General features: G+C 55.5%; 1 protein-coding gene across 1 annotated transcript in view; it reads left to right on the top strand.

Annotated features, from left to right (window-relative positions):
• MACROD1 (mono-ADP ribosylhydrolase 1) overlaps positions 1-14,757 on the top strand; it is a 175,433-nt gene that overhangs the window by 17,581 nt on the left and 143,095 nt on the right. The window contains exon 3 of the mRNA XM_004383798.2: positions 115-231. Within this exon, the coding sequence (XP_004383855.1) occupies positions 115-231 (117 nt within the window). The remainder of the gene's footprint in view (positions 1-114; positions 232-14,757) is intronic.

Raw genomic sequence — 14,757 nt, forward strand, 5'->3', positions numbered from 1 at the left:
CATGCTGCAGGCTGCCTCTGATTGTGGAGGGAGGTTGATGGAGGAGGGCCTGGCCCGTGGGTCATTCTGCGGTGGGGAGCCTCTCTCTGACCCTCCAAACCCCACTCATTCCAGGGGTGGCTGTGAAGGTGGAGGAGCCCAAATACAAGAAGGACAAGCAACTCAATGACAAGATCTCCCTGTTCCGTGGCGACATCACCAAGCTGGAGGTGGATGCCATTGTCAATGCCGGTGAGTGGGGGCTTCTGGCTGGCCTGGGTGGCTGCCTCATCGCCCGCCCTGGGTCTGCTGAGCCAGGAGTGGCGGATATCAACTGGCTCCAGCAGGGCTCGGGTTGCTGGGCAAGAGTGGCCTGCTGGCGCCACGGAAACCCAGTGTGTTGTCCTCGTGGGCTCTGCGTCCCTTGAAACCCAGACCCGCTGTGTCAGGGGGCACCTCAGCTGAACGTCTCGCAGCGTCTGAGACCATTAGCAGCTGGGGATGGGGAGAGCTCAGCTGGAATCAGGACGGGCTGCTCTGCCAGGAACGCAGGGGCCAGAGTGGGGTGGTCTGACCATATGGGCTGGAGATGCCCCTGACCAGCGCTTTCCTTCCTCCTGCCCCTCCCTCTTTGGACCTGGGCAGGTGAGGGGGCTTGGAAGGGAAGGGTGGGGTAGAGAGGCCTCCTGCAGCTCCTGGCAGCTCTCTAGTGCCTGGCTGGCTTGGCAGTTTGTTGTGACAAATAAGGGAGTTGGTGCTTTTTTCCCCTCTTGGGGAAGGAAGGTGGCTGCTCTCCTCCCCCTGGGCAGAGTTGTGCGAGGTCAAAATGCTCCAGGGAAGGCCTCTGGAGCGCTTAGCAGTGGGGTGTGAAGAGGAGACAGCAGCCATGGTCACGGTCAGCAGGTGTGCAGGTGGTTCATGGGGCCAGAGCGAGCGGGCTGAATGCCGGCCCTCGCTCACTCGCTTGCTGAACCTCCAATAAGAGGAAGGGGTGCTTTTGTCTTAGGTGCTGGGAAGCTCATCCTTCACCAGCCTGGCCAGACCCTCTGGTCTTGGGCGCTGATTCACAGGGAAAATCCTGCACGGGCTTGGGCCCCTCAGGAGCTTCTGGAATCTCCATGTCTCACCCTTGAACCTGCAGTGCTGGTGAGGGGTGGATCCTCAGTGTTTCCAGGACACGGTGGTGTGGATGCTGTCCCCACTGATTTCACTGTGACTGGGCTCAAAGGCCTAGGGGAGGGTCCGCTTGGCCCACTCTCGCCTGCTGGTCTGCGGCGCGGTTTGCATTCTTGGCAGGGGCACTGCTCTGTGCCTTTCCCCAACATCGTTTGCAAAACTGTACAGTCGCACAGGGTCCTTCCCTTTCCCCCTCTGTACCTGTCTCAGGTGCACAGGTGACAAGGCAAACACAGGCAGGAGTTCCAACTCGGAGTGACTGGCCAAGGGGGTAGAGGGAATTCGGGTCACATTCTGGGTTTCTGCTGGTGGTTCTGGTGTCTCCTCTGGTCACTAGGACCACTAGGACAGGTGGGTGGGAGCAGTGTCAGCAAGTCCATCTGGGGTGATACGGTGCTACGACAGCCATTTCTGGTTGGCAGACGTCACAGTGGCCGGGGGTAAAGAGCGTCCTGCTGCTGGTACCAGGGGCAGGAGAACCAAGCGGCCTGAAGTCTGTGAGAACAAATATGTACAGGGCAGAGCTAAGCTGCATTCCTGCCCTGCCCCGTGGGGCTGTGGCGGAGTGGCAATCACCTGCCTGGTGCCCCTGCATGTGGAGGCCCTGCTGGTACCCTTCTTGCAAGAAGAGAAAAGTGGGGCATCTTATTAGCTCCTCCCCAGCCCAGGTTGGTGGCCACGAGGGAGGGTGTAAGGGCTGGGTGGGGAGACGGTGGTGTTGGCGGGATGCAGATGGAGTGGGATGGGGGGGAGGCTGCACTCAGCAGCGGTGGCGGTGGCTGGGTCGCGGCGTGATTAATGGTTCTTCCTAAGTGCCCTTGTGACTTGCCAGACTTCGAGCGCGCAGCTCTGTCAGCTCCTCACCCTCGGAAAAGCACTTTAGTCCTGGCTTCGTTTTACTGCACTGGGGCTGGGGGTGGGGCCCGGGCTCCCCCTTCTGCGTCCCCCTGTACCTGCCTCTGTGTAGTCCTCTGTGCAGCGGCAGAAAGCCTACCCACAGTTGTTGGGGTGTCCCATGAAGTGCAAAGCCCATGCAGCGCCTGGCTCAGTACCTGCTGCTGCTGTTGGTCCTAACGTCGACATCTGTCATCGTCACTATGAGCACCTCCCACAGATGAGGCAGCTGGGCTCTTTCGCCGCCTTCTGCTTGCCTCAGTTTACCCAACAACGCCTGGTACACTTTCCTGGGGTCTCCTTTTTTCCTGGAGTTTTTCTGTGGAGACCTATAGGACCACAGCTGGCCAGGAGCCCCAGGGAACAGCTCACGCAGGCCTTGGACCTGGGGCTTCCGCACAGGAACCCCCTCACCACGTCCTTCCAGGTCTTTCCTTGGTCCCAGGGTAACTTTGTCATTGGCCCTCGGTGCTGAGCAGGCTTGGCACCGCTCTGGAGGCGTGTACGTGGGTCTTCAGCATCCCTGGCTCCGGCTCTGTCTGGCTCCCTCTCTGGAGGGCTCTGGAACTTTGGTCCCCTGGCGGCTTTGGTCCTACCCTCTGGAGTGTGTGTGTGTGGGTTCTCACCGGCCTTGTCTCTGGCCCCTTCCATAGGAGTCTGGGATGGCTTCTGGGCTCCCCTCCTTGGCTCCGCCTCCATATGTGTGTGGCTCAGGCCCCATCACTTGGGGTCCCTGGTGCCTTGGCACTGATGGGACTCGGGGGCCCTTGGTGGTTCTGGCACTTACTCACACCCCGGAGTGAGTCTTGGCTCTGGCAGGGTCCCTGCGAGTCCCGAGCCCCTTGACTTTTTGCCCCGCCCCCGCTCCACACAGGCGGCCTTGGCCCCGCCCCACGCCGCCACCAGGGGGCAGCAGAGCGCGCGTCTCCTGGCGCCGCCCGGGCGGTGAATCAGCCCGTTTATTAGCGGAATAAAAGTCGTGGGGAACGCGGGGCTTTTCGGGGTGGCATAAATCTGCGTCTGTGCCTCGTGAAACCCATATGTGCTTAATTCATATGTAAAGTTTCAAGCAGGAAGAGACTACGTGTCCATTAAATTCTATTTGACTTGATTATAATCATTAGCCGTGAATAATTGCTTCTCGGCCGGCCGTGGAGCCACCACAATGGGAGAAAGGAGGCAGCAATTATCTCCGGGTGGGAATTCTTTAATTTTTATTTTTGAGGCCCAGGGCAGCGTTGGCGCCGCGGGTTTTGGTGGCCCGAGGGGAACCCTGCAGGTAGGATTGGGTCTGGGAGCTTGAGGTCCGGCTACCTGTGGGTGGGGTCTCTTTTTGTCCCCCTGCCAGACTGGGGTGGGCTGGGATGGTGTGGCTGCCACCTTCCCTCTCCTAGCCTCACTCCAGCTGGCTGCAGGGACTTGGCAGGGTGTAAGGGGAGCTGGGAGGGGCCTGTGAGAAAAGGGGGGCGGGGTCCCCATGCTCTTTCCATCCTGAAAAATCAGGGTTGGGGGTGTCTCCAGCCAGGCCAAAGGAACCCCTCCCGCCCCTGGGAAGGACTCTGGGGATCCTTGGGCCTGGCGACCTCCTGCCATCTCTTCTCACCCCTTCTTCCCACAGACGGCTTTGGAAAATCAGACTCTTTCCCAGCTGGTCCCCCTGGCATCTGAAATCCAGGACTGGCTTTCACCCCAATTTGTTGGGATTGGACATGGGATTGGAGTGTGTATGTATGTGTGTGGTGTGTGTGTCTATGTGATGTGTGTGGGGGGTGTGTGAGGTGTGGATGTGTGTGTTAATATGATGGTATGGGTGTGGGTGTGATGTGTATTATGTGTGTATGTGATGTGGGTGTATGTGTAATGTGTTTGTGTGATGTGTGCGTTATATGTGTGTGATGTAGGGTAAGTTTGTGTGATATATGGGGTGTTTGTGTGTGATATGTGTGTGTGATGTGGTACTATATGTGTGGTGTGTATGTGTCTGATGGGTGTAATATGTATGTATTTGTGTGATGTGTGAGGTGTGTGATATAGGGATGTGTGTAGTATGTGTATTTGTGCAATGTGTGTGTGGAGTATGTGCTTAATGTGTGGGGTGTGTTTGTGTGATGTGTATGTGTGTGATGTGTGGGGTGTGATATGTGCTGTGTGGTATGTGGCATGGAGGGAGGCTGGGGCAAAGAGTACGTTGCAGGGTTAGGACCCCCCAGCCCAGGCCCAGTGCAGCCCCTCTCGTCAGCCCTCCCCACTCCGCCCCCCACCAGTCCTCCTCGACCCCCCTCCATGGGCTGCCGACTGATTGCCCACGCAGCGCCCAGAGAGTCCCCGGCTCCCGCCTCCTGTGCCAGCCACGGCTCCTGCCCATGTATCTGTCCTAATTAAATTGGGTTGCCACACTGGTGAGATGAGCACAGAGCCCCAGCAGGCCCCCAGTCCTGCAGCAGGAGAGTCTGGGGGCCGACAGCCCCAGGCTGTGTTTGCAGTGAACTGTGCTGGCATCTCCACCAGAGGAAGCTCAGGTGGGGGCTCCACCCAGGGCAGGAGGTGCTCCGGCTTCTGGAGTGGTTTTGTCTTCTCTTTGCCCCAGGAGAACATGACCTTGACCCGGTCACTTCTTCCCATGCCCTTGGGTCCTAGCTTACCAGGCCTGTGCCTGTGGGGCCCCCTTGTCCCTGACAGACAGGGGAATCCCAGGCAGGAAGTGTCCTGGGCTCAGAGAAAGACCCCCATTCTTGGGCAGCGCAGAGGTCCGGCCCCTGGCCTTGGCCTGCAGGGCATGATGGGACAGACCGGGGATGAATGCGATGCTTTGTGCAGAGACAGATGGGACCTTACACCTCAACGTGGTGCTCAGCCAACAAGTGGGTGCCGAGGGTGGCGTGGCCAGGGGCCATGGAATTGCAGTGTTCCTGCTGACAGTCTCGTGGCCTCCGAGCCTCCATTTCCCCATGTGAGAAATGGCATCATAAGCGGCCTTACCCAGGGTGGGTAGGGTGAAGTGCGTGAGGCCCACCCAGCGCTGGGCGCGGAGCCTGGTACACAGTGAGCCCCCAGTAAATTATTATTGGGAAGTCGGGAATCAGAACAACTAAGTAGAATATAATGTGACAAAGCACTGGAAGGGCGGTCTGAGCAAAGTGCCACGCGACACCGCTGGGACCAATTAATCCTGCAAGGAGGTGACGGGAGGCAGTGGGGTCAGCGAGGCCTTTGAGGGGCCTGGGTGTTGGGCTGTCTGTGAACAACGGGTGGGAAGCCATGTTTCACAGCGACAAGTCGGCCTCAGAGGGAGTTTTGTAAGCCGCTTATTTATTTAAAATAAGGCATGAAGTGGCGCTCTGTTTCCTTAAGTCCTGGGCTTTGGCTTGTGGAAAATCTGCCAGCCGCTTAGCTTATTGCCCCCCTCCTCCCAAGATCCCGGAAGGGAAGCTTTTACTTCATCCTTTTGCTGCCTGGAGGGTCCAGTGGAGCCCGGCCTGGTGAGGAGCAAGCCAGGTACCCAGGCAGCCACCACTCGGCCAGCGCCCCCTGCTCCCAGCGGTCCCCAGGCCACTGGCGGGCAGGCACGGAGTGGATGATTTAGAGACTGCCTTGATGGACTAGCAGCAGGGGGGCTGGAGGGATGCAGATTGCCTTGTGGGAAGTGATCTGGCGCTAAACTGTCACCATAAATCGCTTTATCTGTCACTTCAGATTTAAATATGTTTGCTGAGGCTTGCCGGCCATTGCATCGTCGCCAGCAGCAACCTCTCTGCGGTGGGCAGGGCGGGCGGGCCTGGTGGAGCAGCTCTCTGGGGCGGCCTCGCGGCAGGACCTTGGGGTGGACGGGTCTTGTTAGTGACACCAAAGATCTCACCAGAGTGGGCCCTGGCTGCTGTGGGGAGGGGAGCCCACTGTTCCTCTGTCCTGAGGGGAAGCCCAGCACGGCGAGGTCAGGCCACTGCTGGGTACTGACCACATGCCAGGTTGGTGCCACCCTCTGCGGATATGTGACAATCCCAGAGTCCCTGTGAGGGACTAGTGTCCCCATTTTCAGGGAGCAGACCAAGGCTCAGAGAAAGAGAGACAGCATGCCCCGCCCCGACGGGGGACAGAGGCAGAGTTGGAACTGGTTCATTTGGCACACATGTATGGCGGGCCTGCTGTGCACCAGGCATTGGGTAGTCTGAGCTACAGAAGACACAAGCTCTCATTTCAGATATGGGGATGGGAGGTGAGACATGAGAAGAAAGGGGCAGCAAAATCTGTGAGTGATGGAGGTCCTGCCTGCAGTGGGTGGAGGCAATCCTGAAGGCTGCCTGGAGGAGGAGGTGCTTGAGCTGAGTCTAGGGGTCAGTAGTTGGGCAAGGGCATTCCAGGGAAGAGCAGAAGAGAGGTGGCAGGGAGAGGTGATGCAGGTGGGACTCAGGGGAGAAGCTCTGAGGGGTCTGGAATGAGCTTTGACTGGGTCCTGAGCTGTGGGGGACAGGTGCTTGATCAGATTTGGGTGTAGACAGAGCCCTTTGGTGTAAAACAGATCTCTTGGGCTGTGTGGAGAAGGGATTGGGGGGCGTGAGAGCAGAGGCTGGAAACCCCAGAGAAGGGGAGGCACCCAGTGTGTGTGTCGAGGCTGCCCCAGGGCGGTGGCAGTGGGGAGCATGGGATAGTAAGGACAGGGGTGCCCAGAACTTGGGGTCTCACTCCAGGCCTAGGTTGTATTCACATTCCTCACCACCTCTCCTGGCCTCCTGGTGTTATTATATCAGCCCCATTGTCCTGATGGGGAAACTGAGGCTCAGAGACACGAAGCAGCATGCTTAAGGCCACACAGGTAAGCAGTGACGGAGCTGGGATTGGAACCCAGGTTTGCCAGACCCCAGAGCTCTCAGAAAATCAGTTTTTTTCAGAATGGATGGGAATATCCTCTTTTTTCCCTTTTTCTTTTCTGGTTGAAAAATTTGGGTCCCTTATTACAGGGAACTGAGAGGTGGGGGATATATGTGGTGCAGTGGTGGGGAGGAGGGGGTCATTGCAGAAAAGATGAGGCATCTTTGCTTGCTCTTTTGAGCCAGCCTCTGGGGTCATTGGCCCCCATGAGACTTCCGTGGTGGGCTCCAGCTCCCATGACCTGGCCCCTGGTGCACCCTAAGGAGCCCTGCTTCTGGGCTGGGGGCTGCCTGTCACCAGCGGCTTGTTATTGAGCATGTCCTCTGTGTCCAGGGTCACCCCACATCACACACATTGCCTCATTTCTGAGGTAGGCACCAATATTCTCCCCATTTTACAGATGCAGAGACTGAGGCACGCAGGGGTCACAGCGCTGGGCAAAGGCAGAGCTGGGAATCAAACTCTTGTCTCATGGAGTTTGGGGTTTCAGAGTTTTGTGGATTGAATTATGTCCCCCAAAAATATGTATTGTAAATCCTAACCTGTATGCCTGTGGTTATAATCCCATTGGGAATGGGTTGTCTTTGTTATGTTAATGAGGCAGGATTAGCGTAGGGTGAATCTTGAGTCAGTCTCTCTTTTTTTCCTAAATTTTATTTATTTTGTTGTTTGTTGAGAATACACACAGCAAAACATACAGCAGCTCAAAAGTTTCTACATGTACAACTTAGTGACATTGTTTACATTCTTCGAATGAGTCAATCTCTTTTGAGATATAAAAGAGGTTAAACAAGTGAGCAGAAGAGAGATGGGGTACGATAGATGCCAAGACACATGGAGATCTCCAAGGAACCAGGAAGCAGAAGCTAAAGAGACAAGGATCTTCCTCCAGAGCCGACAAAGAGAGAAAGCCTTCCCCTAGAGCCGGCACCCTGAATTTGGACTTCTAGCCTCCTAAGGCATGAGAATGCTCCTTAGAAGCGAGGATGGCCAGACTTCATCTCACGTACTGTGGACATGTTACCAGGAGGGACCAGTCCCTGGAGAAGGACATCGTACTTGGTAAAGTAGAGGACCAGCAAAGAAGAGGAAGACCCTCAACGAGATGGACTGACACAGTGGCTGCAACAGTGGGCTCAAACAGCAATGATCGTGAGGATGTCGCAGGACCGGGCAGTGTTTCATTCTGTTGTACATAGGGTCGCTATGAGTTGGAACCAACTAGGCGTCGCCTAACAATAACAACAACAAACCATGAGAAAATAAATTTCTGTTTGTTAAAGCAAAACAACAACAACAACAAAAAACCCACAAAACTTTGGGGTGAATGTGTTGGGCAGGACAGTGAGGAATGGGTCTGAGTCACGTTGTGGCATCACTCCCACCGGTCTGTGGGTGGCTGTTGGCTGGAACTGATGGTGACCATGCAGTGCAGCATCACTTCATGCGGGAGAGCCTTGGCGTCCTCCAAGCCTGCAGTGGGGACATCCAGGAGTTTGAAGGTTTGGAGTTTGGGCATCTTAAGGAAAACAGAGAAGATAAGAGTAGAGGGGAAGTGTTGAGTGGTGGGAAGACCATTTAGTTCCAAATGCTGCAGTGAATCCATCCCTAGGAGAAGAGACCATCCTTTGATTGTGACCCATTCACATTCATAATGAGCTTCAGTAACTTTTGAAGTTTCTGGCCAACTGCCCATAGCAGCCTATCAGCTGAGAAGGAGCAGTTCACTGGTTTCAGGCTGTGGAGGCCCTCAGTTTCAGAGGGGACCATCATGAGCCCCCCATCAGACACTGAGGGAATGCCCACCAGCTCCAGGGAACACAGAACCTTTGGCTTGGACAAGGCCTTCAATTGCCTGTCATCGAAGGCAAGAACAGAGTCCAAAGCAAGCTGCTGCAGAAATGGTAGTGGGGCAAAGTTGCTTTCTTTCAGGAGCCATGGTTTGGAAATTTCATGATTATGCAATTCCAGACTTGTCAGGGGTTGGGGTAGTTTGGTGATTGGGAGTTTCCTAAGACATGCAACATGTCTCTCCAGTTTAGTCAGGTTGGGACACCTCCTCCTGACTTCCTTAATTAAAGCTGGAATGATTTCAGAACCATTCATGGGAGCTGGATTCTGGACAGTGTTTCTTAGTTTCCACTGTGAGTCACACAAGCAGGAGGAAAGTGCTTTTGATCAGATAATTGTGGAGGCTGGCAAGTCCCAAATCCATGGGTCAGGAGTCAGGCTGGAGGCTTCTCCTAACTCACGTGGTTGCAGGAGTTGATGAACCCAAAAGCGACAGGTCAGGTGGAAGGCTGCTGGCTCAAGGAGTTTTGGGAGATGGTGAATTCCAAGATCTGCAGGTCAGGCTACTGACTTCCGTCCCAAGAACCAGAGGACAGAGGATGACAAGTCAGATGCAGGATCCAGAGAGAGCTTTGCCAGAACATCCATGTATATTGGATGCAGGCCACACCCCCAAGGAAACTGATTGGCTTTCAACTGATTGGCCTTTCTGCTGATTTCTGCTCACCTCAGATTTCAAAATGGAGGATGGCTACATAGTATCTGCCAAACCACAGAGAATCATGGCCTAGCCAAGTTGACACATATCCTTAACCATCACACAGAGTGATGGGATCAGTTTGCTTTTCCAGAAGCCCATGTGGGTCCAGTCAGAGGGGGCAGTGTGGATTGGGGGAACAGTCAGGACACCTGGGGTCCCAGTGACTCACTCTACCGTCAGAAGGCCCAGAACACCTGAGACAGTGCCAGGGCCTAATTTCCACCACTGCAGGAGGAGGGCAGTTCATTCTAGAAGGTCAGGAAGCCGTTACATAAATTCGTAAATGATGAATCCCTCTTGAATTATTAAGATTCCCTTGTGGGCTTGCAGGGCCTGGTCCAACGAGCTGAGCTTTGGCACTGGGTGGGATGTGGAGGTCCTTGGAAAGGCCTTCCACCCCAAGGTCTTACTCCAAGTCTCACATTTATTAACCAGATCCTCCTGCCATTTCCCAAGGGAACATGAAGGTGTGGGCCCTGGACCCAGTGCCCCTTTGTCCTGGGTCTTGATGAGTGTTTGTTGAATGAATGGATGATGGAATGCCCATGAGAGTTAGTCAGACAGCTGAAGGGATTTGATGACCCATCAGCCCCCTCCAGGCCCCCTCCTCCTGCCCAGCCCACCCCTACCCTGCCACTCCATGGTTAGTCATAGAAGTGAGGGCCAGAAGGGGCTGATCCATTTTACAGATGTGGACACTGAGGCCCAGGTGGTAGACCTGTTGTATGGGGTGGTTGTGAGGATCCTGGCTCTGTGCTAGGCTCCGGGGCACAAGGCTCAATGTGACCTGGTGACAGGAGAGGGACAGTGACCTACCTAGGGTCATACAGCAGGAAAGTGGCAAAACAGAGCCTCTGACCCAGCCTTCTTGACCCCCAGCCCCAGGCTCCTCTTGGCCTTTTTCTCCCCATCAGGGCAGATGTGTGGTTAGGAAACATCGATTAAGGGTCTGCTGTCCCCGCCCTGTGCCCAGTGGCCCAGAGCACCTCTGTCCAGCTCCCCTCGCCATCCTGGAGGCCTTCTGGCCTCAGGGCCCACCCCTGTGTGCCTGCCCATGTTCCTGACATGCTCTCCACCCAAGCACTGAGCTGAGGAGGCCAGAGCTTGTGGGAATGTATGTGTTTTGAAATTAATGGGGACCATTAAATTGACCAAGCATGAAAAGGGCTGGATCTGCAGCCCTTGGCTCGCTCTGCTGGAATGTTCCTCCAGCATCTTGGCAAAGGGCCGCAGAGCTGGCTTCAGGACTCGCTTAGGAGGCTACGGCTTGCCTGCCCGTTTAACAGATGGGCACCCTTTGGCCCTAGGAGATGAAGGGGTCTGGACGCAGCTGTGGAAGCCACGGAACCTCCACCCCCTAGAGACTAGGGTCTCTGTTCCCCGGACACTGATGTTTGTGGGTATGTTGAGTTGAACCTGCTCTCTCCTGCTCCCCTTGGGTGGACTCACACACACTCCAGACCCTGCCCCTGGGGCCCCCTATCCTGGCCTGGTTCCAGCTTCCAGTGGCCTCTGGGCAGGCTGGTGAGCATAACGAAGGATCTTCATGTCTCTCTCTCTGAGCAGCCCTATCTTGTACTTGGAGTCCCAGGCCCACTGTGTACCAGCTGTGTAGCCTTGAGTAAGTCACTCAACCTCCCTTAGCCTCCATTTCCTTGTCTGTAAAATGGGAATAAGAGTGCACTAGGGCCCCCCACCCAAGTTGTGAGTTTAAAAGATCATTCCTGTAAAACACTCAGCACAATATCTCTCAAACTTTCTCTGGGATTGTACCATCGATATCCCTCAGGAGGGCTGCTCAGATGAACGGGATGTTCCACTGGCCAGTGCCTGCTGGGCACCCAGTGCTCGGTTAGGCTGGGGATGGGGCATGGACCCTCCCTCAAAGAGTCTGGGGAACCAGAGGCAATGACCCCCAACAGTAGGCAGCTGAAAGGAAAGAGAAGTGGACCACCCACATTCATTCTGTTCTCTTGAGGTGAATTGAGCCACCTGGGCCGGGATGGCTGAGGGATGGGCCCCCTCCTGACTACCGGAGCCTTTTGGGGGCCTCCTGATTGTGAGGGTGCAGGGAAGGAGGGCTCCCCCATTTCCCTGTGTCCTCCCCCACAGTCGTGTCTCCTTGGCTCTCACAAAGGGTGTGTGGTCACATAAGAACAGCCTGTGTGGGGGTAGTGGGCAAGACTGGGGATGTCCCCAGGGAAGCCGGGTGACTCCAAGTTCTCCTGGTCAGAACCAAAGCCCCCTCCCATCCACTCCCCTCCCCACCATCTTTGTGTGTTTCAGAATCTCACTTTTTTTAGGCTCATTTATTTACTTCGCAAACTACCTGTTCTTGGTGCCTCCGCAGGCCCTGTTTGCAGCCGAAGATGGTTAAGTGTTTAACTACTAGCTGAAGGGTTGGCAGTTTGAACCCACCCAGATGCACCTCAGAAGACAGGCCTGGTGATCTGCTTCTGAAAGGTCACAGCCTTGAAAACCCTATGAAGCAGTTCCACTCCGACACACATGGGGTCACCATGAGTTGGAATAGACTCGACAACAACAACAAATCTTTGCCCCCACTAGACTGGGACCCCCTCGAGGGGAGTCAGAGGGTGTCCATTACCCCTGGGTCTCCATTCCTGGACAGGCCTGTGCTCACCCATGTTGGGGGTGGTTGGCAGACCTGCACAGTGGGTACAGGACAGACATGAAAATGCAGGAATAATTACACTCCACGGCCTCTGGGGACTCTTAGGTGGACGCAGGCTGCTGACGGGCTCGGCTGTGTGGGTCACTCTTGTTCCCTCCAGCCTGGGCAGGGGAGGGAGGCAGCTATTTATATCCTCTCGGGGGTGTTGGGAGACGGAAGCCAGTGAGGACCAAGGAGGCGAGAGCCTGGTGTCTTTGTCCCGGGGGAGGACAGCGCTGGGATGTAGAACTGCGCTTTGACAAGTGGGCGTGGGAGATGGTGAGCAGAGGTGGTGCTGAGAGGTGGCGGTGGGTAGTGGATGGGCCCCCGCCTTCTGCTGAGAGCTGGGTTCATTAAAACCTCGTCAGCAGCACCCCATTCCCAACGGCAACAAGTGGTCCTTGTACAGCAGTCCCCACTCCTCGCTGCCGCCACTTCCTCCCCCTCTCCGGACATTGTAATTGCCATAAAAATAGGAGCTTAGCTGCAGCAGCAGGCGGCACGGCATGTGGGGAGAAGAGGCCCGGCTGACAGCCGTTCCCCTGCCGGCGGGGCCTGCGTCTGTTTTATTATTGCCGCCTGGCTGTATTTCACGTACGGTTTAAACATCATCAAACACCACATCCCTTTTGAAAAGCAAGTGCTACCTTGCTGGGGATGTGGAGGAGAAACAGGAATCTACGAAGCAAATGGCCCAGCATTGACATTTGCGATGGGAGCTTTGCAGCTTCATTTCTCAAAGGAGACTCTCAAAGGAGCTAAATCCTGGCCAGCAGCTGGTGGGGAACTTTCCCCTTGAGGGTCATGGGAAGGAGGGGCTGGCTTTGGGGTTTGGCACGGAGGGGACCAGAGCATTGTCACCTGACCACCTCTTTGCCCCTCCACACACCTGTGAGTCCTCCTGATGCCTGGCCTCCTCTTGCCCTAACAAGGAGGATGGGACTTCGTGTGGGCAGAGCAGGGTGCTGGGGTCTGGGGTTTTGGGGTAGGGGTGGGACCTGGCAACGGTCAGACAGGACAGGGCTGGGTTCAAGTCCTGCCATGGCCACTTAAGAGCTCTAGTGACCTTGACCAGGATGCACTGTCCCCCTCTGAGCCTCAGTTTCCTCATCTGTAAACCCGGGAGAGTGACACCCCCTTGGAAGGTGGTTGGGAGGATCGAGATGATCTGCGCGAACAGCTGACAGGTCGCTGGAGCTCAATAAATGGTGACTGTTATCACTGAGGAAGTGGGCAATTGAGCTGGAATTGCTTTTGAAAAAAATGTTTAACCCACCTGTTTCCACAGAAGAATAGGTACGATAACACCAGGAACCATTAAAACAGGGATAAGAAGAACCAGGTTAGAAGGGAGGACACTGACCTTGGACATCTAATAAGAATGTGCCCTGTGCTCTTGGTCACACCTGAGACCCTTTAGCCTGGACTCCCTTGGCAGCGCTTTCCAGCCTGCCAGCCTCTTGCCCGATTCTTGGTCCTAGCACTCTGCACCTGCCACTTGATGCTGGCGTCTGGCCTACCCAGGGACCACAGTTCACACCTGTCCCTTGTATTTGACATTCTTGGTGGCTGCTTAGGGCAGCTTGGCTCCTAGGACCCAGTCCCTGGCCTAAATGATAACTCAAAACTAGGCTGAACAAATCTACTGCAACTGAATACAAAATACAGCCTTGAGCTTCCTAGCAGCCATGGCAAAATAGGAAACAGGATTGTAGGTTCAGTAACTCCAAACGTGGAAGGCAATTTACATTTCAGCTTAATGCCTCTCTGTAGCTTTCTACTCTCCTGGTTTCCTCCATTCTCCTTCTGTAGCTTCCTTATCAACTGCTCTTTATTGCTTCTGCAGACGCTTCATCTTTTTCTCCCCAAGTGCACCTCCCCTCACCCCTCGGGAGGGGCTGCCCCCTCTCCCCTCTTGTTTGTCAGTGTGAATTGCCCTCATCCTGGGCTCATGTCCAGGCCTGGCCCCTGGCCCCTGGGCCCCTTGCCTGCCCCAGGCCCACTGGGCCTCCCCCTGTGGTTGCTCTCAAATGAGCATATGCCTAATAAGGGTTGCCCCAGGGGGCCGGCAAAAATCTTTCCCTCCTTAGTATCGGAGTTTAAAAATGTGTCACCATCAATTTAAAGGAAAGACTTGTTCCTGCGGAGAAAAGTGGTCTTAGGAATCACACAGATGGCTGCATAAATTCCAGCGCTGCTCTCCATGCAAACGCTGCTCTCAGCCCCAAGGCCAGCTCTGAGCCCTCTGAGCACTGGGTACTCCCCCGTGGGCCGCGCCCACTTCCCCACACCCTTTCCTGCAGAGACTAGGAGCCCCTTCATGTGTGTGTGGGGGTCTCTGGTTGGAAGGTGGCCCACGCTTCTCTCCTCCTCCTCTCTGCAGTTAAGCCGGAGGCTGAGCCCGTGGCTAATTCTGTGTCGTGAAGTGTTTTAATCCCGGAAGAGACGGATGATGAGTGACTTCTGAGTGTGGGGCTCCTGGGAGCTATCTGGGTGCCCCTCACGGTTCCAGGGAGTCTTCCTTAGCGTTGGTCTGTGGATCTGTTGGCTGCACAAAGGATCTGCCCTGTAGGTGGGGTTTTCAGTCCCTGAATGCCCTGTCTTCTTACCTTGTTTC

The sequence above is a fragment of the Trichechus manatus genome, unplaced genomic scaffold, assembly GCF_000243295.1.
Source record: "Trichechus manatus latirostris isolate Lorelei unplaced genomic scaffold, TriManLat1.0 scaffold00113, whole genome shotgun sequence".
Classification (NCBI taxonomy): domain Eukaryota; kingdom Metazoa; phylum Chordata; class Mammalia; order Sirenia; family Trichechidae; genus Trichechus; species Trichechus manatus.